At 28.3% G+C, this 25,411-nt stretch overlaps 3 protein-coding genes across 5 annotated transcripts; 2 read left to right on the top strand and 1 right to left on the bottom strand.

Moving 5' to 3' along the window:
* Nucleotides 1-152: 152 nt before the first annotated feature.
* On the bottom strand, nucleotides 153-1,987 carry LOC122506183. Its single transcript, XM_043618230.1, has 3 exons — nucleotides 1,574-1,987; nucleotides 636-870; nucleotides 153-523 (listed from the first exon to the last, which is right to left on the bottom strand). Exons 1-3 carry the CDS (start codon nucleotides 1,752-1,754, stop codon nucleotides 439-441), a joined length of 501 nt encoding a protein of 166 aa, XP_043474165.1. The 5' UTR covers nucleotides 1,755-1,987; the 3' UTR covers nucleotides 153-438.
* Nucleotides 1,988-3,575: 1,588 nt separating this feature from the next.
* On the top strand, nucleotides 3,576-22,303 carry LOC122506182 (receptor-type guanylate cyclase gcy-23). Of its 3 annotated transcripts, none has more exons than XM_043618229.1 (14): nucleotides 3,576-3,594; nucleotides 10,477-10,772; nucleotides 14,532-14,629; nucleotides 16,006-16,158; nucleotides 17,673-17,798; nucleotides 18,335-18,574; nucleotides 19,455-19,583; nucleotides 19,882-20,011; nucleotides 20,204-20,326; nucleotides 20,507-20,596; nucleotides 21,203-21,326; nucleotides 21,575-21,793; nucleotides 21,877-21,968; nucleotides 22,163-22,303. In XM_043618229.1, exons 2-14 carry the CDS (start codon nucleotides 10,506-10,508, stop codon nucleotides 22,301-22,303), a joined length of 1,932 nt encoding a protein of 643 aa, XP_043474164.1. In that variant the 5' UTR covers nucleotides 3,576-3,594; nucleotides 10,477-10,505. The 3 variants fall into 3 exon arrangements, with proteins under 3 accessions (XP_043474164.1, XP_043474163.1, XP_043474162.1); XM_043618228.1 differs by lacking the exon at nucleotides 3,576-3,594 and adding an exon at nucleotides 4,330-4,629; XM_043618227.1 differs by lacking the exon at nucleotides 3,576-3,594 and adding an exon at nucleotides 9,991-10,293.
* Nucleotides 22,304-22,431: 128 nt separating this feature from the next.
* Nucleotides 22,432-24,784, top strand: LOC122506181. Its single transcript, XM_043618226.1, has one exon. It carries the CDS (start codon nucleotides 22,436-22,438, stop codon nucleotides 24,377-24,379), a length of 1,944 nt encoding a protein of 647 aa, XP_043474161.1. The 5' UTR covers nucleotides 22,432-22,435; the 3' UTR covers nucleotides 24,380-24,784.
* Nucleotides 24,785-25,411: the final 627 nt, after the last annotated feature.

Below are 25,411 nucleotides of genomic sequence, written 5' to 3'. Positions count from 1 at the left end.
CATTTCCAAAAATAATTTATTTCTTTTTCTTTTTTTAATACATTTTTTTTGTAAATTAAAATCTTATTTTTAGTTTTCAGCTTTGAAATTTGAATATGATGAATAAAAATGAATAAAATTTAAAATTTAAGTGAATTAAAAAATTATAATTGTTTCTTATACTTAAACAGAAACTTTATTAAACATTTAGAATATAACACATCACCATATTTATGTATAAAGTTTTTTCCTTTACAAACGTTTCACAAACATTCTTAAAAACAGAAAAATTAATTAAAGACAAAATTAATTTTTTTCTTCTACTTAATGACAAAGTATTTTTTTTTTTTTAAATAAATAATAAATATCGGTGAATTATTTTTGTACACATGAACTTTACAGTTTTTTTCCTGTTTCATTTTTCACAACTTTCTTTTATCTTCTTCTAATTTCTGTGTTTCAAAAACACATGTAAAAAAATATGAGTAGACCATTTAAAATTCCCATGAAATAATTCGTTGAAATTTCAAATTCTTTCTTTAATCTGTAAAAAAAGGAAAATATTTTTATTAAAGTAATTTAAAAATATTTGAAGACAAACAATTTAAAAGAAGAACAAATTTTTTAAAAAAAAGAGAAAAATAATTGTGTTTTACCTGGTTTTTGAATTTCGAAAAGGCGATGGAGGATTAATTCCAGGAATATTGCTGTCCTTGTAAATAATGTACCAAGTGATGATTAATGTTGCCAGACCACTTAACGTTGCCTTCATAATCCATCCATATTTATCAAATACTTCATTATTTGTTGTGATAAATTGAAAATTTTCATTCTCATTGAATCGATGTGATTTCTCATTGCTCTCCCAAAAGAGCCATTGGCCCAAATATCCTGAAGATGTCAAACAGGACATATTAGATTTACAATAAATCTAATAATAATTCCTGTTACAAAGGGGCTGTAACAAAACCCTTGCGAATAAATTATCCATTTCCTTTTTCTTTTACTTTTCTACTATTGAGGACAATGGATTTATTTTTATTTATCGAATTTAAATTTTGCCCTTTTCTCATTTTTTTAAATAATTTTCTTTAAAAAAGAAAAATAATTACAAAAGTTTAATTTTAATTTCCATTTCCATTTATTCAGCAAATTTGTAAAATAATCGCTGACTATTGAATATTTCCAAATGCATTGCCTTTAAACCAAAATAACTATGACTCATCCAAGTGAAATCGAAAAATTATTAGCATATGGTGCAATATATTGTAAAATCAAATATAAGGAACCCTCCTTTTACGGAAATATAATAAAGATTTTGAAATAATATTCATTATCAACAAGTAAACAAAAGATATAAAAATAGAAAAGAAAAAAATAAAACTGAAAAAGTTATAAAATATCTCTTGAAATGTTTATTATTTGTAACTGTTAAAATTAAAAAATAAATTCTAAATTATTCGGCAAGTAAACAATTTATAACAAATTCATATAGATAAATAATGTACTCTGAGAGGTTATGTATTTTCTATGGAGTTAAATTAAAAAAATTGTTACTTGAAATTAATTGTAAACAAATAACACAATTACTTACCGTAATTGACAGCTATTTTGCCGATAACAATAATTAACGAAAAAAAGAAGAGAATTAAACTAAAAGTCTTTTCATTAAATTCGAGTCGTTTCCAAAAGCGTTGAATATTTGTCACATTCTTAACTTCACCGAAATAATTGAAATTACCATTACCATTTGTTTCAATTTTCGATTTATTCATTGTGATTTATAAATTTTGAAACAGGAAATATATATTTTTTTCAGTAATCAAACAACTCCAAAATGCATTTTTCGTCTCATGGTTACAAACTAACAAAACACAGAAAAGTGAACAAGTGAATTAGCTCTTGAAATATGACGTAACACCAAGTAAGAATGTGAATTCATGGTCAGGTTAGCCAACTGTTATATTTTGTTTTTCATAAACAAAAATAATAAACAAAGCAAGATGGAGGGGGTTCTAAGAATAATAAACACACTTGAGAAATGTTTTAAATTTATTTTGTATTCTCAATTATTTACATTTCTTAATAACAATTGTTTTGTCAATAAGTTAGTTTACGGTAATAACCAATTGTCGGTAATTTGATGATTACCAATTGTCGATAAAGCAGAAGCCAGATGGTAACTATTTTTTAAATAAAAAATTTTTTTTTTCATTTTTGATTATTAAAAAGTAATTTTAATATTGTTGTACAAGAATATTTTTTTTAATTAGTTATTTAACAAACAAAAAAAATATTAAACCTTTTTTTTTTAGAAAAATAGAAATTAATTAAAAATAATTAAATGTTGACATTTTACATTGAAGTTTAAGGGTATGCAAAAGTTGCAGTTTTTCCATTAAAGTTTTCTTTGACAATTAAATAAAATAGCATTCCAACAATTAATTAAATTAAACATTTATTTATAAAATTGCAAGACCTTTCCTTCCACTGCAATATTAAAAATTACCAAATCGAATATGAAATAAATTATAAAAAATAAAGAAATAAACAATTAAAAATAATAAACTTAAATAAAAAATTAACAACTACAAAATTAAACAATTAAAAAATAAACAAGTGAAAAATAAAAATATGAAAAAGTAAACAAATAAACGAATAAACTATTGAAACTAATAAACAAATAAAATAAATTAAAAATTAAAAATAATACACAAGTAAATAATAAACAATTAAAAGAATAAACAAATAAAAATTATAAACAAATAAATAATAAACAATTAAAAAAAAAATAAAGAAAAAATAAACAAATTAATGAATAAACAAATAAAGGAATATACTATTAAAAGTAATAAACAAATAAAAGAAATAAACAATTAAAAATAATAAACAAATTTAATAAATAAAATTTTTTTATATAAAAATAAACTTGTAAAGAAAATAAACAATCAAAGGAATAAACAAATGAAGAAATATACAATTAAAAAAAATAAATTAGAGAAATAATTAAGTAAACAAATTTAATATATAAAATTTTTTTAATTCTATATAAAAATAAACTATTAAAGATAATAAACAATTAAAGATAAAAAAAAAAAAAAATAAACGCATGCAAACAAATAAACAAATAAAAGAAATTATTAAATGAAAGAAACGAACAAATTTTTATAAAATAATTGCAAAATTGTATTAGATATAAGGAAATTTTATAAAGAATTCATGCAAACTGCAAAAATTTTCTAAAAATAGACTGTATAGGGAGTGTTGCTGAAATCTACAAAAATGAAATGACCCTAAGGTGAAAAATTGAAATAGTCTTTTTTTGCTTATTAATAATATGACATTAAAGGTAGAATTTAGAATGTCAGTGATTTCGGATGAACCAGTTCATTGTGGTTCATTATGCCTCCTCTTCTATATATGTGCCTAATAATCACAAACGCAAGGGACACAGTATCGCAAATGAGTGTCGACAGTGAGGAAGAAGCTCTCGAGAGCAGTGATTTTACAACATTTGTTTTTTATATCATAGAGAAAAAAAGGAAAGGGAAAAAAATATTAATAATTACATTATTTAATACGTTCCTGGCAATATAAAATTTAAAAAAAAATTAGGTAAATATGAAATTTTTAACTATATGATATATGTAATTTTCAAGTAAGTAAATAAATGCAACGTTAAGTAGATTCTAAAAATTAAATACCATTTTAATAATTTTCTTGGGATTAAATTTAATGAATTTTCAACGAAAGGGTAATTTTACTAAGTGTAAATAATTGTGATAAATTTAAATGAAAATTATTGAAATTGTGGAATTGGAATTCTTTGTGGAATTAGAAATAAGGTTTTTGTGAGAGATTAATATTTTTAAGGAAAGCAGTAGATTATATTTTTTATATTATAGGAGGATCACAGGTAGAGTGGAGGGGGCATGGTTAAGAAGGCGGAGTCAAGGTTGCGTCAATTGGTCGTTTTATCATTTTGCGCATCGGGGCATGCGCATGGGAGATGCGCAGAAGTGAATAATGGTGTTCGACGCAATAAAGCTCCGCCTACTTTCACGTTTCACTTTTGACTCCTATGAGGGTATTTTCCTACTTACAGCAAGCTTGCTCTGCATGTTTTGCAATCTTGCTGAAAATTTAAAAGGCCAATTGAACTACAGTATAAAAGCCATAAAAAATAGAAAAGAAAACACGATTCAATTTTTTTGTTACGCAAAAAAAAAAAAAAAAAAAAAAAAAAAAAAAAAAAAAAAAAAAAAAAGCGAGAGAAAAGAAAAAAAAATACCGCAGATAATAAAAGAAATGAGATTGAAATAGAAAAGTAATAGAATGTACAATATGGAAAATAAAAAGAAAAGCCTGCGGTTTGTATTCTTTTGTAAAAAGTAAACTTTGTAGGTAAACAACGATCGACCATCAGCGAACCAGAACGAGTTCATAGGCAACCAAGGCAAAAGGGGTGGTTTTGTTGATACCGGTGTGGTTGCGCGGTAGACAGAAATTCTCTCGCATCATCACCATTCTCAGATCACCTTGCTCCGTATATTTTCAGTCGACGATCGCGCGTTACTCATGAAAACACCTGTTTATTTAAAACAAAGTCGATTTTCGCAATATTGACATCGACTGTCTTCATTGAAAAACGTAATAATGAACTCTTTTTAAATCTACTATCTTTAATTTATTAATTCATCTTCGCGATTTTTTTCTTCCCCTTTTATCACTTTTCTCTTCTTTCAAAAATTCATTTTCCCTTAATTCTCGAGAGGGTAGAATAATTTTCTTTTAAATTGAACAAAAGAAGGAAATTTCAACCCAGGGAAAAGGAAAATATTTTAAAATTGGCGCGTGCGATGAAATGCCGCCTGTTGCTTACTTTAAACATATATATATATTAGTATAACTGTAAAGAAACTCTGCAAACTTTTTCAAACTCTTTCAAATCTCTTTCAAATTTTAGTAATTTTACCTTTCACAGAAATTCAAAAATTGTTACAAAATATTTTCGTAAATTTTCTAAATTACGAACATATATAAATATAGATCAAATTTTAATATACTATTGAAAATAATAAAAATTTCGTAAGCATAAATAATACTTTTCTTTATTTATTAAATTTTATATTTTTCAATTCTGACTAAATATTTAAACTTCCTTTTGAAAAAAATACTTATATTTTACATTTAAATATAAATAAAAAATTCATCAATTTTTTCACTCTCATATAAAAATTTCTATCTCAATAAAAAAAATACCATACAACATTAAATGTTATTTGAAAATAAATATTAAAAATTTCATTCTATTTCAATAAAAGCTTTTTAATTCAAAACAAATATTGGTTTTCTCCTTTTTTATGAAATGTTAAAAACAATTTCTTTTTTCTTCAACTACAAAATCAAAAATTTTTCAGTTTTCCCCATCATTCCACGTGTTTGACATTTTTATTATTTTTGAATAATGTGAGAAAAGAGATAATAAAAAAAAAATATCGTGAAACATCAACACGACATTTTATAAATATATATATACGCACACAATATGCATATACATAATGCCAAAGGATTAAAGTGTGCTGACATATATAAAATATTATAGACAAAAGTAAAAAAAAAAAAAAAAAAAAAAAAAAAAAAAATTTAAATAAATTATTAAAAAAAAAAACAACGAGTAAAATAAAATCAATTAAAAATTACAAAAATGTATAACAAATTAAAGAGGGGAAAAAAATTACAAAAACCAAGTGACTTTAGTGTAAAATTTAAAAATATTTTCCAGCAATTTTTTTTTCTTTTTTTTTATATTCAAGTGATGGATGAAATGAAAAGAGAGCAACCGATTTTCAATTACAATCACAACTCTGTGCTCCGATTATAGATGTTATTTTCAAGGAGAAATCAGATTCAAGGGGGTGAAAGGAAATCTTGCGAGGATCCATTTACAAATATATATAGTTTCTCGATAGAAAAAAAAAAATGCTGCAAAGAATGTGAAATAATTTTTAAAATATTCATCATCTTGAAATATTTCATTATGAAAAAAGTAGGTGACAAAGTGTACATGATTATTGTAAAAAAATTGATGCGGTTCATATAAAAATAGTAATAATGTTAAATTTTATAACAAAAAAAAAAAAAAAAAAAATAGTAGCAAAACTAATAATAGTGATAGTAATAATAATAAGAAAAATAATACTTATATTAATTATAATGATAATTATGATAATGATAGTGATAACAATGAGAACTATTAATATAATAAGAATAATTATTATATTAATTATTTTTATTATAATGATGATTATGCTAATGATAGTGATAGTGATAATAAAAAGGACAAAGAAGAAAAAAGAAGAAATTTAAACACATTATTTCCTCTTTAATTTGGAGTTTAAAAAAAAATTTTTTCACGAGATATAGTGGTTCATTAACATCAAAGGAATTTCGTCATTTTTCTGTCTGACGGTATTTATATATACAGAGTTGAAAAAGGGTTGAAATGATATAATAATTAAAAACTCATTGTTTCGTGTCAAGCGATTTTTTTTAATCAATTAATTTTAGCGCGCGTGTTTTTCTGCTCGGCTTTACATTTACATTATTTTAATTGTCTGCTTCGTGAAGCATGTGACAAAAGGCAGCAAAACTAATTTACCTCGACAGCCTAGAAAACATATTAACCCACGTATTTTCGCTGCAGTGAACTTCATCTAATAGAAGAATAATCATGAAGAAAAAAAAAATTACCATTGATATCATTTTTTTGTCTTCCTCTATTTCTCGCTCTGGTATAGCAATAAGAGAGGATGACATTTAAAATTAAATATCCCTTTTGAGGTAAACTAAAAAGTTTCCCTCAAAACTGACACATTCATTTCTAGTAATGGAAATATTATATTAATCCGATTATGATTAAAGCGAGACAAATTTCATTTATACTATGAAAAAAAATTAATTTCCGATATACCAATTAGCGATATACAGTCGTTTGTTGTGATCCTTTTTTTTGTCTTTTGAAAAATAAAAACAATTAGTGTTGATGAATTTAATTGAAACAATTGTATTTTAATATTTTTGTCATTATTAACTTTTCATTTTTTATTTTAAATATTTTTGTTCATTATTTTAATGATGATCTCAACATATTATTAATTCACCGATTATTACAATTTTAAATAGTAAACTAGCAACAGTGCGGCTAACTTCTTACTTACTTTTTTAAAAATAAAATTAGCAATTTTAAAAATTTTAGAATTTAAAAATTTAATCATTTTAAAGATAAAAAAAAAAAAAATTTTAATTCAAATGTTTGTTGAAAACACTAATAAATTAAAAATGTCAATAAAATTCTTGTCCTCATTTCAATATTATTTTAAAAAAATTTTCTCATGATTTTCAATATCTACTATTTTATAATAAAATTTCTCAAAAAGAATTTAATTATATTTAAAAAAAATTTTTTATTAATTGTACGCAAACATTTCATTATTTTCATAAACAATAAAAATTTCACAGGAATTCAATAATTTATAAATTTTTTTGTAAATTTCTTCGCAATAGGAATAATTCTATTATTTTCATAAAAAATAGATAAAAAATCAACAAAAAAAAAAAAATTGAATTGAAGTGAAGAAAATAATTTTAAAAAAGTTACGGTAAAAATATTATTATAATATAAAATAATTATTTTATCACTCGGAAATTTTTAATTATTATAAAACATGAAGAAATCGATCACTCCAAGTCTTCGACTCCGGAGCAATCGCAATATCTTCATGTTTTATAATAAATATTCATTTGAGTTGTTTAATTTCAAAAAGGTTTGAATTTGAATGTTTTGAGGAATTTTAATTCCTACGGAAATATAATAATAATTAAATATATTTATTTAAAAAAAAAAATGTTTTCGAATAATTTTAAAGAAATTTGTTAATAAATGTAACAGAACATTTTTTTGAGTAAAATTTTTTCCTTTATGCCACGTCACCGTGACGTATTTTTAATAAAGAATAATAATTAATAATAATAATATTAAAAAAATAAAAAAAAAATTGAATCAATTAATAATAATGTTAATAATAATGGTAAAGAATAACAATATAACAATAAAATAATACTAATATCATGTCAATAATAGTAATAATGATAGAGAATAATAATTAATATAATAATAATGTTAATAACAATAATAAATTGTAACAAATAATAGAATTGTAATAACAAGTTAATAATTAATTGTAACAAATAATGGTAGGTGGTCACTTTTTCTAAAAAATATTTTCTAATCCTTTTTGCCTAGAAAACGCGATTTCTGATGAAATCTGTTTTCTAAAAATAGTTTTTCTAACAAGTTTTCATTTCTAAAAAAAGTTTTTCTAAAAAGTTATGATTTTTAATATTTATTTCCCTAAAATTTGTAAAATTCAATAATTTTTAATAAAAGTTAGAAAATTGCTAAAAAAATCAAGATTAAGAAATAGAAACTATTTTTGCATATTTTCTGTTTCTCAATCACAATTTTTTTTTTACAAAATATTATAAGTTTCTTTTTGAAAAAGTAGGAAAAATTTTATAAAATTACTATTTCTCATCACAATATTAATTTGTTAACAAAATTCTGTTCATTTTTGAAAAATAAAAAATAACTTGCATAATTTTTATACAAAAATTTCCAAAATTAATTTATTTACCTATAAAACATTTTTTTTTGTTAAATTTTAAAAATCTTTAGAAAAAAATCCCTATAATTACTATTTGTTAATTACGATTTTCAAATTTTGTTAAAAATTTGCATAATTTTTTTTTATTATTAATAATTTTTTTTTAACGAAATTTCAAGTATTGTTTGGAAACAAAATTTTTGAAAGTTACCTTTTATATTAGAATAAGAAATTTTTAGAAAATGACCTTTATTAGAAGAAAGAAAATTAGAAAATCACCTTTATTAGAAAAAAGTTTTTTAGAGATTCACACCTTTATTAGAAAAAAATTTTTTAGAAAATAAAAAATTAGAAAATAAGTTTTAGAAAAACTGTACCCAAACCGAAATAATAACGACTGTATAAAATATAATAGAATTGTAATAACAAGTTAATAATAAATTGCAACAAACAAAATAATAAAATTTTAATAACAAGCTAATAATATCGTAACATTTATTTTCTAAAAATTTAAAAAGTTTCAATTTCATTTTCAATTAAAATTTGTAATAGACAAATAGAATTTATAAACATTTTTTTACTCTATTTTTAAAAAACTTTGTAATTTTATTAAAGCAAATTGTAATTAAGAAATAGAAATGATGCAAATTATTTCCTTATGAAAAGGAAACCCAAACTTATGGTGATGGTGTTTTGTGGGTTCATTAAGACTTAAAGAGACAGTTATTTTCCATAATCTAAATATGATAGAAATTTTCTATTCCCTCAAAGATTTATTCAAAGTAATTTTTCAAAATTCAAGTCCTTAATTAAATAATTAATTTCAGAAATTGAAAAATATTCAAATAATTATAATTTTTCGCTCCTCACTTTATTATTAAATCTATTAAATTTGCAATCAAGAGAATATTTCAAATATCAATAAAATTGAAAATCAGGTCAAAGTAATCGAGATGAAATAAAATTAACATTGTCAGGCTCAATGCATATTTTATATAGAAAGAAAAAAGCAATTTCTGTTTGAATATTTGATTTTTAGTTTGTACACTGCTCGCACATTGAAACGAAACTTGAAATATGACAGGTTGGCAGTTTTGAATGGAGTTTAATATAATTTTCTTCAAGTCTGATATACACATATATATATATATATATATATATATATATATATATATATATATATATATATATATATATATATATATATATATATATATATATATATATATATATATATATATATATATATATAAAACTTATTACCATCTTGGCTTGTGAATCGAAAATTGACGAGAAAAATTATAGTTCTTGGTCGAGAGAGCGAGAGACGTTGAGCCCGATGGGAAAAGTGGAATTTGTCCCTATTCTCTCTCTCTCTCTCTCGTAGAAATATTAATTAAAGGGAGAAACGTGATTCGCAATAAAGCTCTTTCAATTTTACAAGGCATACAAAAAGTGATGATATCGAAGCTCAATATTCAGTATACCCTAACGATATTGTATTTTCATTCGTTTGTGGAAAAGTTTTCTCCAAATAGGTTTGAATATTGTTGCGAGAGGACGGACGCAATATTTCAGCTTTGAACATGAAACTCTGATGTGGATAGACTATATAATCGAGAATATATTCACAATTGGACTATAAAAAGTTTAAATTACTTTTATTTAAATTTTATAATTAAATATCTGATTCCTATTGCAAACATTTTTATGATCTATATCTTCTTTTTATTTACTTTATCTCTACCGCTTTTATATTCTTTGTGCATTTTATTTTTCGCGCACGTTCTTTGAGTTTATGTTAATGTTTTCAAATTTTTTTGTTTTTAAGGTGGAAGACTTTTTGGTTTTGATTATAAAATGAGCCAGCGAAATGGAAATTATATCACCGAAGTAAGTTCAGTGAGAAGTCTCTCGTCAGACGATGTGTCACCGACTAAAGGAAAAAAGAAGAAATCATGTTGGGCGAGGGCAACGGATCCGGCCCATCGTCGGGGCCAACGAATTCAACTTCTACAGATGCTTGTTCTTCCATTTATTCCAATATTGGCACTCATTGTCCAGACTGCCAATACACTTCACGATATTCTTATTTATCGCCAAGAAGTTTCTGACATCGAAACTCAGGTACATTTCTAATATAGTATCAAATGAATTTTAAACAAATATGTCCTTTGTCTGTAAATACAAATTCAAAAGTTTCATGTCTTCCAAATTAACATTATTTAAAAACCGTTTAATGTTCAAGAAACGATTTTAGAACATTAAACGTTTATAAAATGTTAGATAATTTAGCAGACATGAAACGTCTTAGGGAACGTTCCTCAAACGTAAATGTATTTTTTGCCCACACCCCGCATTAATTCTTTCTCTAATTAACCAAACAGATTCACTAAACTTTCTGCAATAAATATCCCTGCTTATTCGAATTAAATACTTTCAATATCCAATTAACAATAGTATTTATATAGAAAATCGATAAAACAAAATATGTAAATAATTCCGAGTGTTATTTAATGAGATAGCGTAGATATGGATATATCATTTTATGATATTTGAAACGTGCATAAATCCGTTAGTAATTGAATTATTATTATTATTACCATAATAGAGAGAACTTATGCATAATTCGTCGCATTAATGAAATTTTGTTCGGAGATTAGTTTTTGATATAAATTGTTGATAATATAATTGTAGGTGAAATATATATATATAAAAAGAATAATGTCGATGTTGATGTAAAAAGAAAATATTTTACAAATGATGTTAAAAAATAAGATTGCAGATTTGCCTAGATATTCTATAAAGCAGATTGGTTTCGCATAACTCAAAAGCGATCGATAAAGAATCGTAATATAACGAGAACCGAACAAACACACCACACCCCCCTTGAGTTCTATTCGTATCACCACCTCTAAAGTCTTTAATTAGAAGTAAGTTTCCACAAGGACGTGAAATCGAATGCAGAGTAATTGAGCGATTTCAATAAAAGGTTGATCATAATTAGCTTGATTAAGAACAATATCATGCTGTTTAATTTTTATCTTCGATCCAATATTTCAAAAGAGAAAAAAGAATCTCCCTTCATCATTTGTGTTCTCTCATTTGAAATGATTTTTTTAAAATTATTCTAAACAAAATACATGTGTTTTACTTCTTATCATAATAATTAAACACGTGAAGCATTTCTCAAAAGTATAGTTTCGCATTGAAGGTCTGTTGTGATAACATACTCTCGTCAACTAAATTTACTATAAGTATTATATGCTATCTTTTTCATGAAAAATTGTCCATTTGGAACAACATACCACTATTTTCATTATTTTCATATAAATGAAAATAAATACATTTATTATTTCTCTGGAATAAATTTTTATTCCTTTTCATTATCCTCGGATTTCTTATTTGTCTCGACAACATTCCTTTATTACGCTTTACAATATAGGACATTATTTTTCTCTACTCCTTTTATCTTCTATATTTTACGAAAAAAAATAAATTCAAACCCATTTTTATAAAGCTTGTATAATAAAGGGAATTTTATTACCCATCTCTCTTGTCTCCTCGTGTTTATTTCTCCCAAGGAAACAAACATAATTTATATAATCGATAAAATATGTATGCATAATATATTATTATTTTTCAACCCAAAGTTTAAAAAAAATTGTTTATTTAACTCCAAAAGTACACGGAGAAAAAAATGCTGTTGAATCAATGACATATGGGTTTGATTCATTGAATAGTGTCATAACGGGCTGCCTAACGTATATGCTGTTGTTTTGAAAGCACCGATTCTAATGATTCGATAGTATCACTTTCTTTGAAACAAAAGCATATTTCTCAAATTGACAGCATACTATGTTAATTCGAAGGTGAATCCTTTTGAATCAATAAACAAAATTTTTTAATTTAACAGTATATGCTTTTGAGTCAATGACTATAACTTTTAAATTTAAAAGCATCATTTTTATGATTCAAAAATTTGTACTCTTAATTTTTTTAGTTGTTGCTATCGATTGAATAACACCATACTGTTAATTCAATTCTTTTATGTGGTTAAATATATACCAACGATAAATTGAAAAAAGGGAATTTTTGTTCACATGTTTTTTATATACTATAATTAATTCTCACACCTTTAACACAACACTTTTTATACACATCTTTTTTTCAATTTTCCACACTAACATATACATCTTTATTATTATTTTCATTTTTCCCAACGGCTAAACACACACACACACATACACATTCAAACACACTTATCTTTTTTAGTCAGAAAAATACGGCTATTCCCAAGCGGTCACCCATCCATTTAGTAACCGCGACCAACGACGCTTAACTTCCGTGATAGACGAGAACCGCCGCGCTGCAATGTAATACATCCGCTTCTCAACGTTGGGCACTTACTTTGTGGTTAAATACCGTGCTCGAGATTTTTCGCGTATATAAGGGAATTTATATTTAACTAGTCATTAATTAATTAAAAGAATTTAAATAATACTTTTTTATATTGGAATCTCAAAAACGACAGGTTTAATAAACATATAAATATATGTGGGTAAGTATTTCAATAAATTTAGTACCTGTCAATGTCTCAAAACATAGTGTTCTTAATTTTATAGCATATGCTATAGGCAGTCCGCAATAGCACCACTCATTGAAACGAAAGCATATGCTTTCGTTTTCAGAGCGCGCTTCTTTAGAGCAAACAATTTTTCATTTGATTTAAATTTACACGCATTTTCTTCAAATTTACCTATTAGATGCTTCAAATGAATAATGTCAAAGAAGCAATAAATTATTCTGTTGCTATATATAGATGAACTATAGAAACAATTTGCACAATATAATTAATTCTACAGTACCGTACTTTTAATTTAAACAGTTTCATTTTTTCATTTTAAGCAATATACTTTTCGATTAATAAATGTGTCATTGAATCAATGACGGGGAATTCAATAGCATGGAGATATTTGATTCAACAGCACTTTTTTTTCAGTGTATAAGAATCGAATTTGTCTATTAAAAGATTGTTTCAATCAATGAAATATAGATGAACGTTGAGAAAAATTGTTCGGCTTTTAGCAATATTTGATATCTATAGGTATAAGTGATGAAAGGTAAATCTAAAAAACCATTTGGTATTTATTGAGTGTTTCCTGGAATTTATTGCCATTGGGAATGCAGTTTCAATAGACCATATATATGTGCAGTAAAATATCAATAATTGTGATGCTAGGATCATGTCTCGATCGATTTGACAAACGTGACGAGAACAGAATGTTTTCCTCATGATGTTATTATAAATTTATATCTCACATTACATGCAAATAATGTGTGCTTCGAATAAAAATATCTGATAGTTGAAAATTTTCCTAAAAATACCAGAAAGATTATTAATCATTTAAAAAAATGAAAAAAGGGAATCATTTGGCATTGTGCGGATGACTTAGGGATACCTAAGTATCATAATTAGATGATGTAGATTGTAGAATCATAAAGGGGAAATTAAGAGATATCATAATAGTACTAAATGACGTAATTGCGTCGTCCAGCATCATTAGAATGACTTCAAGAGACATTCAGCATAAATGGGTCATACAGCATCATTAGGATGACAGCAAAGGAATATCAGTATAAAAAGTCGTACAGCATCAATACAGAGACATTAAAATAAAAAATGGGTTATTTAGAGTTCTTAGGATTGCCCAGAAGGGGTACCATCATAATTAAGTCATTCTGTGTTATTAGGATGACATCGGGCACACCAAAATTATTAAACGATATTCCAGCGATTACGTTGATCAAAAACAAAAGAAAAGCTCCTTTAAACCATCCTGACTTTGGTTTTAATTCTAAAAAGAACAAAACTCTCTTTTCCAGGTGACAATAGCAACAGATTTGGGTAAAGTCGTGACGAGAATGCAACAGGAAAGATCAGAAGTGGCATTCTACATTTACACGAATGGAAGTACCTTGAGGTAAAAATAATAATTGTAAAAATAAATAAACCTTTCAAAAATCCGTATATGTTTGTATACATAATTTAGTGAATTGTTTTTTCATGAGACAATATTCTACACTATATTCCCCTAATGGTATATTTTACCTTCCACTATCGAGCTTCAATCTCAACACACACATATATATAGGAAAATAAATATATATATATATAGTAAACGATCAATTAGGAAGAGTCCGTATAACCTACCGCTTCCGTAAATGAAAATAGATGGAGTGCTGCAACTTTTATTTAGAAACTTAAGCGTCAATGGTGATGCTGTTGAGAGAGAACAAAAACAGAAGCTTATAGAGAAACTTTTATGTAGGTGTTATTGCTTCAATTAAAAGTCCCGATCATGTAACTTGAGAAGGTTACCCTTAAGAACAACAAAAGTCCCCTTGAGAAATCTAATAAGAAGCTTCTTTTTGTCCCCTATACAAATTTTTCCCAAGAATCTTAACATATTGAAGGAAGGTAAATGACCTTCTATCAGATAATTAAGTTTAGTTTACCGTTCGCTTTCGCAATTAAAAATCGAAATTTCAAAACAGAAACACTTTTATTTTATTTTCTCCAAGTCTTCCTAATTTACAATATGCATTACCCTTGGCCTCAAGTTTTCAATTCGTTTAGTTCGAAGTAATACACATTATTGAGTTGACCTCGCAGTAACACTGATTTTATTCATTTAAAGATTTCTTCTTTTTATATTCACTTTACAGGATTGAATAATGATTTTTTAATACTATTATTAATTTTAAATAAATTGAAAATTCACATTAGTTTCGAGTAGGAAACTTTTTTTTAACTTTCATTATTGTAAAAATATTTTTTCGAATATCCCTGTGGTGGGGGATTTTCACATGATCTATTGCGATATGAATTGAGATGCTCATTTTTAGACTGTCTTTATCCCTTCATCTGAAATATAAGGTCACCATGAAGACGATCACTGATGTGTTACCTATCGACCCAGTCTCTCCACGTGGACACTATAAAATCAATACCCAACGTCTTGCTACAATGTAAATATCTACCTGTGGATTCATGATAAGAAATGTGTCTTCATTAACTCTAGAAGGCTTCTTCTTTTTCTCATTCTTCTTTATTTTTATCTACTACTTCTTTTTTCCGCACTAAAGAGAAAATTTACTTTTTTTCTTTCTCCTCCCAATAAAGGAGTTCGATCCTAATCTTTCTCGAAAAGACCCTCATAATTTTTTTTAGATTTACAAACTCATTTACAAACCCATAAAAAATTATAGGTATAAAAACCCAAAAACAAATAAAAAGAATGTACTCTTTTACTTTAAGGTGAATTTTAAATGTCATTTTTTATTTCCTATTTTTAAGGTCCAATTTAACGCAACGTTTTTTAAAAACTGACGAGACACTTTATAACATGACAACGTGGCCATTGGTATCCGTTCCAAGTGATGAGAGCAAAATTTCAACGTATGATGTAGTTACCAGAGAAGCATTTTTAGAGCAACTCAATGATTTCAGGTTAATAAAAAAATTCTCTTTGCATGTTGAAATATAATCGAGAATGGAAAAATATTTTTCAAATATATAAAAATGTAATGCGCTACATTTTGTTGAAAATTAAAATCCTTTAGAATCCTTTGATGTTGCAAAAAAAAAATCGAGCCATTGAAATTTCAATTAAATGAAAGAATTCGAGAGGAAAATATAGAAATTTTGTGGAAGGAAAATTCTAAAAGGTTTTTAAAATTACTAAAAGATGTAAATTTTCAGGATTAAATTTGTTTTTTTGTGTTATACTCTTAATATTATTATCGTGTTTAATATGACGAAGAAAATAAAATTTAATTCAGGTCATTTTATTTTGAAATCAAGCTTATATCCGTTTAATGTAATTTGTAACTTTTACCATTAAATTTGTAAACAACATTCGTTTAATGCAAATTCCTCGGTTTGGTCTCTACGCAATTTTACTGTTGACTAAAGATTTTGATTAATAATTATAATGGTCTTAAAGTTTTTGTTATTAGTGAAAATGAAATTGTTGAATGGTATAAACAAATTTTAGTGAATTTGTTTAATGGCAAAATAAGAAGAACTCTTGTCAACAAGGTTATGCACAATATTGATTTTTTCTTGAATTGGATGATTTGAGAAGTAATCAATATAAGTCTACCTGAAGAGGTTGACTTTTGGTATTATTTATTATTTTTTATACCATTTAAAGTGACATGTAGAAAATTAATTTGAGGATCAATATTTGTAGTACATAAAGTGAATTGTAAATTATTATTGTAAGAATTAATTGTGTTACTGACCAATTCAATATGCTCCCTATGAATGCAAATGATCGTATCGTCAACGTATCTGTAGTAAAATAATAGAACACAATTATATTGAGTTTCCAAGACGCTAAGACAATCACATTCCAAATCAATGATTCCAATGACCATTTTGAATTTTTTTTAATGTGGACAATTTAACCAGGAGTTCTGGTTAAAACAGAAGTTTTCTAGTTTAAAAAAATCTCTCCTGGATAATGTGTATTTAAAAAGATAAATGGTCGAAATTGATCCGTATCGTACACAACGGGGCGTAATAAACTCGTTCAAAGTAAATACGCTGACGATACTTTCGCAGACAAGAGCATTTATAATCAATGTAGTTGTGTAATCTACGTACGTGAATACAAACACATTTTTAAGTTCGAGGGGTGTTATACATGATTGAACATTCGGAGCATCTGACATATTTTTAGAAAAGCAGAAGCAGCCCTCCTCAACGATTGGTTGTTTCGTTATTAATTTTCGTCATGCGCTTATTGTCGTTACGTGTCATATCATATCTGACGTACAAATTTCCTCGCTCTATCATTTTCTCATTAACCATTTTTTTTTTCTTAATAATATCTTTTATTCCCTAAAAATATCAGCACAACTTTTATCATTTATGCTCGCATTTATGGGATAAAAATGTCTTTATCTTTTCAAAACTTTTTTTATTTCTTATACCATAGGAAATAAATTTTGTTTCAGAAAGAGAATAAGCTCCGAGGAGAAGAGCATAACGGAAGTAATGGCTTGGTACACAAGTGTAAATGCAGCAATGTTAGATCATCTAACTAATCAAATTAAAGAGACTGATAATAGTGGTGTATGGAGGTAATGTTGTTTTCCAAAAAAAAATATTTAAGTAATCTTTAGAGAATTTTATTTCACAAAATTGAATTTTAATATGAATTTTAAAATGAATTTTTAAATACAAGATTAATTTAGTCAAGGGGAAAAAAGACTATGAAAAGAGTCAAGTGACCATTCATCTGTAAAGACTTACGCTCAAAAGGTTACAATGTCTAGCATTATAAGCTGGAAGAAATCGAACAAAAAAATTCCACCGAGTACGTCAGAGAAAATGATCTATTAATAATTGAAAGTCTTTTACTCTTTCGAGATTAGAAGAAATCAGTAAATTCAAAAGATTTAATTAATAATTCAAGAGTAGTTTTTTCTACAGAAGCCAACTAAATCCTTTCTGGTTTTGTTTCTTTCTTTTTAAAGTTTAGAAAATTAAATTTGTAAAGATGAAAATATAAAATTTTTAATTGAAATAAAAATTTTTTATTTTCAAAGAGGGAACTTTCGAGTCAATTGGAGGAATCGGAAATATATTAAAAAGCTTTTGTACTTTTTGCTTCTAGATATCTTATTGCTTTCAAAAATTTGTTACGGAGCATCGAAAGCCTTGGCATAGCATCGGTTTATGGAATCAATTACTTTGGCCGAGGAATCCTTGTGGGTGAAAATTATGTCAGCTACGTACGCCACGATTCAATTGGTCGAGATCTTCTTAACGGATCTCTCACCTACGTGCCGGGCCTCAAACAATTTTACAGTAATCTCACTCGCACTATGGATAATTATGGACTTATTAAATCCAGGCACGTTTACAATTCTTTTCTCATAAACTTAATTTTTTTTTCTTTATTTAAAAAAATAATTAAATGACTATTGGTTTTTATGGTAAGTGCGCCTTCAATTTAATTCAATTTCTTGATTCTTTAACGCGTATTAAAGAAATAAAAAAAAATCATTCGCAATGGGTACGGGGACATGAATTGTTTTAACGACATTCTTAGAATTGTCCTGGTCGTTATGGATAATAAAACAAACCGGAACTACCAGTGGAGGTTTTTAAAATTTCGACAAAAGTTCAAAATTCTCTAGGATGTCCGGACTATAACTTTGAGCTTCATCCCCTACTTGTTGGGTCCTAGGACCTTGCTTCTAGGTCACCGATTTCGAGAGTAACTCTTCGATCCACCGACTGTACCTTTTCCATGCTTTTAACCGCTTTGACGAATTTTTCTGACGATAAACTTTATGTTGGAGTCTCTTTCGTCTGGATTACGGAGTTAGCTCAGAACGTCAACAAACGTCTTTCCTGAAACTTTGATAATTAGATCCCTTCAGAGCAACTTATCCAATTGACCCAAATCAACATATCTTTGGTATCTCCATGTCAATCCTTCCTGGAGGTGCATACTCCTTTTTTTAGTCCTGTCATCTAAAACAGATGGTACGAGTCTGTTTGCACTCCTCCTCATCAGCAGACTGATCAACATTCATCAAAATAGAAGCAGAAGTTCCTTTCTGCTCTCTATCCCTTTCATAAGTCATTTTTGGTCTGAATGTTACAAAATTGATCCTTGTCGACTATTAATTAGAAGAGCGTCCGACAATTGCCGATATTAATTACGAATTAGTTATTTTATTAATAATTCCCAATTGGAAATTAAATTACACATTTAAATTTTATAGACGTGAGGAGATTTTGAAAAATAAAAAACGAGAGCCGAGCGTGAACGACGCCATCGATTATTTTGATTCGATGGCCACGTATATTGATGAACTTCGTAAACTTCAGCGAGAACTACGACGCATGATAAGGTACGCTTTGGCTCACTTTCAAAGTATGAAATTGATAGGAGTTAATTATTTCAAAAGGATAGACCACACAAATTCCCTATGCATCCTACAGAGATGAAGGGAGGAAATTTGACGTTCACTTGTGCCCTAAGCTAATTATATTGTTCCCAACTTAATACACCAGACAAAACAAAATCACTTCTTTTAATCCAAAATATAGGAATTTTGTTGAATTAGAATCTATTCTTAAAGCTTATTCAAAAACTTAATTTAAATACCATAATAATTTATAATAAAGTAATGATTTTGTAATTAACAGAGAATATGTGAATTCGAATCTAAAAGATGCGAGCAGTAGTGAAGTTGCTGGAATTGCAATAGTCGTCCTGGTCTTAGTTGTTTCTCCAATTATTATATTCTTAATGCGGAATGCAGTTGGCACAATTCAGGTAAAAGAATTTATTTCGAAAACGTATTTATAGAAAAATGTAATAATTCTATTGCTTTGCTTACAAAATTTAAATTAATATATATATAAGAATTAATTAAGAATTCTACGAGTTAGAAGTAATTAATAATTATTATCATAGAATTTATAATTCTTTGAATATATTTTAATAAACATTTTTACAAAAAAACAGATGTATGCTGCAAATCTGGCACAAAAGGCGCGTGAATTAAAACGCGAAAAAAGAAAGAGTGATACACTTTTATTTCAGATGTTACCACCCAGTGTTGCTCAACAATTAAAGCAGACACAACAGGTACTTGAAAAACAAGTTCGATTAAAGTCAAAATCTATTTTTCTTTTCATGCATTTCATCTTTTATCTGTATTTAAATATTACATTTACAACCCATCTTGAAATGAATTAGCTTGCAATTAATAACCATAGTATTTTATTAGCTGGGATTAATTGAAAATTAAAATAATTTAATTTACAGGTACCGGCCGAGTACTACGAAGCTGTTACCGTATATTTTAGTGATATAGTTGGTTTTACGGAAATTGCTGCAGAAAATACACCACTCGAGGTATGTAGAAAAAAAGGCAATTGTAATTTGATTATGTCAGAAATAGGAGCAAAAATTCTTTTGAAGGATGACCCTCTTAAATTCGATTATGTTTTATCGAAAGAATTTTTATTACTACTTTGAGGAAGAAATATGTTGTAATCTGATGACATGCAGGCACATGGAATGTGAACCGCTTTCCTCTTTGTGTACTTCCGATATTGGAAGGCTAATATGATGTTTTATGTAAAGTTTGTATGATTTGTAACACGCCGTAATAAAACTGTCGAGGCTAATCCTTAAAACAAGTGCCAAAAAAAGTGAATGAAAGAAAAAGAGTTTTGGGGAAAAATAATTTAGAAAGATATCTTTTGAAATTATTATTTGTCACTATGGATGCTACAAAAGGATGGAAGTTAAATGATGCATATCATTCAGCCTCTTATTTAATTAAATTAGAATTATAATAATAAGTATATTAAAAACAGTTCACAAAGATCTTTTTAAATATAAAATTGAGAAGATTTATAAAAGAATAAAGATTATTTTTTTAAAACTCTCTTTCTAGAGCATGAGTTTTAATTAAAAATAAGGCTTCAAGGTTTTCTTTACACATTTTTTTTCTAGGTTGTAACATTTCTCAACTCAATTTATAAACTCTTTGACGCGAGAATTGAGTGCTACGATGTTTATAAAGTTGAAACAATAGGCGATTCCTACATGGTCGCTTCAGGCTTACCAGTTAGAAATGGTGAGAATTCTCTTTTCTTCTGATACTAATTTTACGCATGAGTGGAAATTAAGTTTTAAAAAGTGATTATAGTGATAAATAATACTAATAAAAAATACTAATTAGATTTGGAGATTAAAATGAGAATTTTAAATTAAATAAAAAGTACTTCTAAATAATAGTTTTGATAGTACGATATTTTAGTTTTTAGTAGTGATATTTTGGATTTAATATTGAATTGTTTTAAATGTTTTGAACCTTTTTTGTAGGTGATAAACACGTTTCTGAAATTGCAACAATGGCTTTGGATTTATTGGCAGCGTCTTCTGTATTCCAAGTGCCGAAACGACCTGGAGAACGACTTCAAATTCGAAGTGGAGTTCATACAGGACCAGTCGTTGCTGGCATTGTTGGGACTAAAATGCCACGATATTGTTTATTTGGCGATACGGTCAATACTGCTAGTCGAATGGAATCAACTGGAGAAGGTAATTTCTAATTGAATCCTCAATTATTATTATAAGTACAAATCTCAATTAGGTTGTGCAATGTATTTGCATTTTTTTTTCAGCTTTGAGAATTCACATCAGTTTGGAGATGAAGAAAGCACTAGATGCTGTGGGTGGATTTCGAATTGAGCATCGTGGACTTGTCGACGTAAAAGTAAGTACCTAACTTTGAATTTATTTTTATTGTTCAAGTGAAAGTTTATTAACGGAGAAAATGATTCTATTTTATTCGCTGGAGAAACTTTTCCCCAAATTTTCTATCTTTATTGTGATCTTACAATAAAGTAGAAGTAATTGTAGTACAGATAGGGCAGAAAATACATAATGAAATTATACGAATTTTTCAAGGGTAAAGGATCAATGGACACCTACTGGCTGGTGTGTAAAGATGGAGGAATTGCACGAGCAGCGGAATTAGATCTACCGACATTTTTTGAAGACGTACGGCCAGTTTTTATGCGTCGTCTTCGCGAGGAAGGCACTCTCTGATGTGAGCCATATTCCCGACGGGATCTTTGGTATTTAAATCTTAGACCTCTTCCTCCAAATCCATGTATCCGCCTCTCTCAACCCAACCTGGATGACCATTTGCGAAAGTACCAAGGCACCGGAAGAAAGGGAATGACTCGACTCTCTCATCCCGATCTCCATCCTCTGCCAGAAATTCCTCGAACTCATCTAGAGATTGAAATTGAAGATCCCTCCAGTACGGCAATGAGCAATTCGGAATCAGCTAGCCAACAATCAGTTTCTCCATCACCCGGTGGTCGGAGCCGCTATTCACAACCAAATCTCACAAGTTTCCTTGGTCCATACACCGAAAGTCGACGAGCAGATCGACGATTTCGAATGTCTCAGCCTACATTGTGTCCCAGTAATTTTCCCATAACTCTCGATTGTGCAATTGGAGCGCGACAATCATTTTCCAGTTTGCAAGAAGAAGAACGCCTCAATTCCAAGGAACCAGAACGTGGATCTCTCATAAGTCCACGATTATCCCGAGTTTCTCGGAGTAACATCCAAAGTGGAAGAAGAGAACGACTTTCTCAACCAACTTTGGTCACTGGCGATTACTATCCTGTCACCATTTCCCAGCAAAGACTTTCGCAACCGTCTCTAGGAGTTACAGAGCGAGATCTAGCGTCATTCCTCCGTTCGCCAACATTTGCCAAGCAGAAACGAATTCCAGGTTTCAGTACATCGCCTCTAGGGACAATGCAACACATTTCAAAGCGAGAACGACTGTCACAATTAGATTTCGGATCAGTGGCTCGATATCGAGTACAAAAAGACTGGTCCAATTATTTGGTTCAATTTAATCGTGATAGATTTTCCATTCCCGAGTTGGAGACTAAAAACGATCTGGCAGCGATGGCTGGAACTCCAAAACAGAGGTTCAGCTTGGACAGCCAATTAAATCCTCCATCAGGAAGACGCAGATCATCACTCTTGCCAATTGCCAGTTCCCCCATTGAAATGTCTAATCAAAATAAATTATTCGGAGTGCCTCAAAATCTCAAGGCAAAAAGTCCCACGGTCGAGGGGCTTGAGAACGTTTTGAAGATAACTACAACTCCGATTTTACATCCGTCCGATAAAAATGTCATTCCATATCGAAAGAATTCCACGAATTTACCAATCACACCGCCAATGCTTCTTTTGCCAAAACCACCGCCAAGGGAGAGACTCTCAGTGCCGGAAATAAGAAGCGCGAGTCTTCGGAGACTCCTCGATCCACCGATATTAAAACAAAGGCACAGCATCACCGCGTGCACCACAAGGCAAAATTCACTCTCACTTGCCCTTGGTAAAGTGGCTGACAAGAATGCCCGAATGTCAGTTACTGAAGAACACTCTATTGTTATCGAAACATTTGGCAAGAAGGAAAACCGAGGGAGAAAACTTTTACTCGGAAGAAAGGAAAGTGCAGACAAGAAAGATTTCTTCTCCAAACGTGACAGTACAAAACAAAATGAAAATACAGTGAAAGAGGAACCGGTTCACATTCAACGTCATTTTGCATACACCTACGAAACTGAAACGAAATTCGAGGGCGGTCGATCAACAACCGGATTGGCCAAAGTCAATAAAGTGACAATACCAAAAAAGAAATACCTAGAAAGTAATTTCGATGAAAATGAAAAAGTAATCACAACAGTTATTGAGACGGAGTGTCCGTTGATACTCTCCAGTCCAAAGTATACCAAAAAAACACACGCTTACGCCAGTGAACCACCGAAATGGATGAAGAAATATTTAACTGGCGACACGTCACCGAAAACTGATAAAAACTCACCAACATCAGATGGAAAAAAAATAGATACTAATTTTACGGAAAATACAAAGAAAGCTCCACAATGGCCAAGAAGTACGAGTACATCTTTAAGAAACAAAAAGGGAACAAAAGCCCCCTACATCAGATTGGAGACTGCCGATAATTATGAAAATTCTCCAACAGTTTGTCAAATCGTCACTGCAAATTGGCCTGAGAGTAGCGTCTTAAAGAATGAGCGTCGCAGTGACGGTGACACGGACACAGATTCAGAGCCCTCAACTTCAATATAAATAATATTTTTGGTAGATGTGTGCAAAAAGCTCGAGCCGGGCTCGATACTCGAGCATTATAAATTTTTTAGTTACTCAAAAATATTTGAGTGCTCGAAAAATTCAAGTGCTCAAAATTATTTTAGCTTTTATACTGCACGTGTCGGATGGAATTTGGTTCAAGTTCGAATTGATTCTGCTCAGCTCTGTTAGAAAAACGAAAAGCTTGAAAATACTCGATCGAGCATTTTGCACAACTCTAATTTTTGGTCAATTTGGGCCTACAAACAGGCAGAGACGCTTAATCTGAAAATAAATGTGGTATAGAGTCTGTATTATATGTCAAATAAGTAAACTCATTGTCTTTAATATCATAAAATGGATTTGTCTATCACAGATGAAATATATTAATGTTAGTTTTGTCAATCATTGTCAATTGTTCTTTTACAAACCAAGATTATTTTATCATTACTTAACTGTGACGGCAAATTTTTTCTGTTCTTTAAAATTAGTTCCGCTTGTTTACCATTATTAATTTTTCTTTCTCTATCCATATAACTCAACGGCGAAAGTATAATTTTATTTTCTGCTGCACTCGAAGATCAGGCTCAAGCAGTATAGTACTTCGGGTACCGAAAAACGAAGGTAGGTAAACTCTTTCGGAATCAAAATAAAGTCTGCGCCCAGGAGTGTCCAAGATATCGTATGAACGATATTTGTGTTGTGTTAATGAATAGGATGTAAAGACTAATTTCTCGTATTTACTGATTAGTAATAAAATTAAATGGTGGATTAGGTAGCGAAACAGGGATTTGCAAATTTGGTACTGAAATAACTACAAATAAGGATAATAACAATTTATGATAATTAGTAAAGTTTAAAATATGTCTGGATGTAACAAATAACTCACCAATTCCAGGAATTTTACAAGAAATCACAATAAATATTGAATATGAAGAATGATAAATGATTTTTGGTGTGGTATAGGTGAAATTCATGGTATAAAAATTTTAATCGGAGAGTTCTTTCCACTTAGGCAGCTTCAGGGAAATG

This window comes from Leptopilina heterotoma, unplaced genomic scaffold (genome assembly GCF_015476425.1).
Source record: "Leptopilina heterotoma isolate Lh14 unplaced genomic scaffold, ASM1547642v1 Lhet_397, whole genome shotgun sequence".
Lineage (NCBI taxonomy): Eukaryota > Metazoa > Arthropoda > Insecta > Hymenoptera > Figitidae > Leptopilina > Leptopilina heterotoma.
The sequence above is the reverse complement of the archived record's forward strand: the minus strand, read 5'-3'. Positions and strand labels throughout refer to the sequence as shown.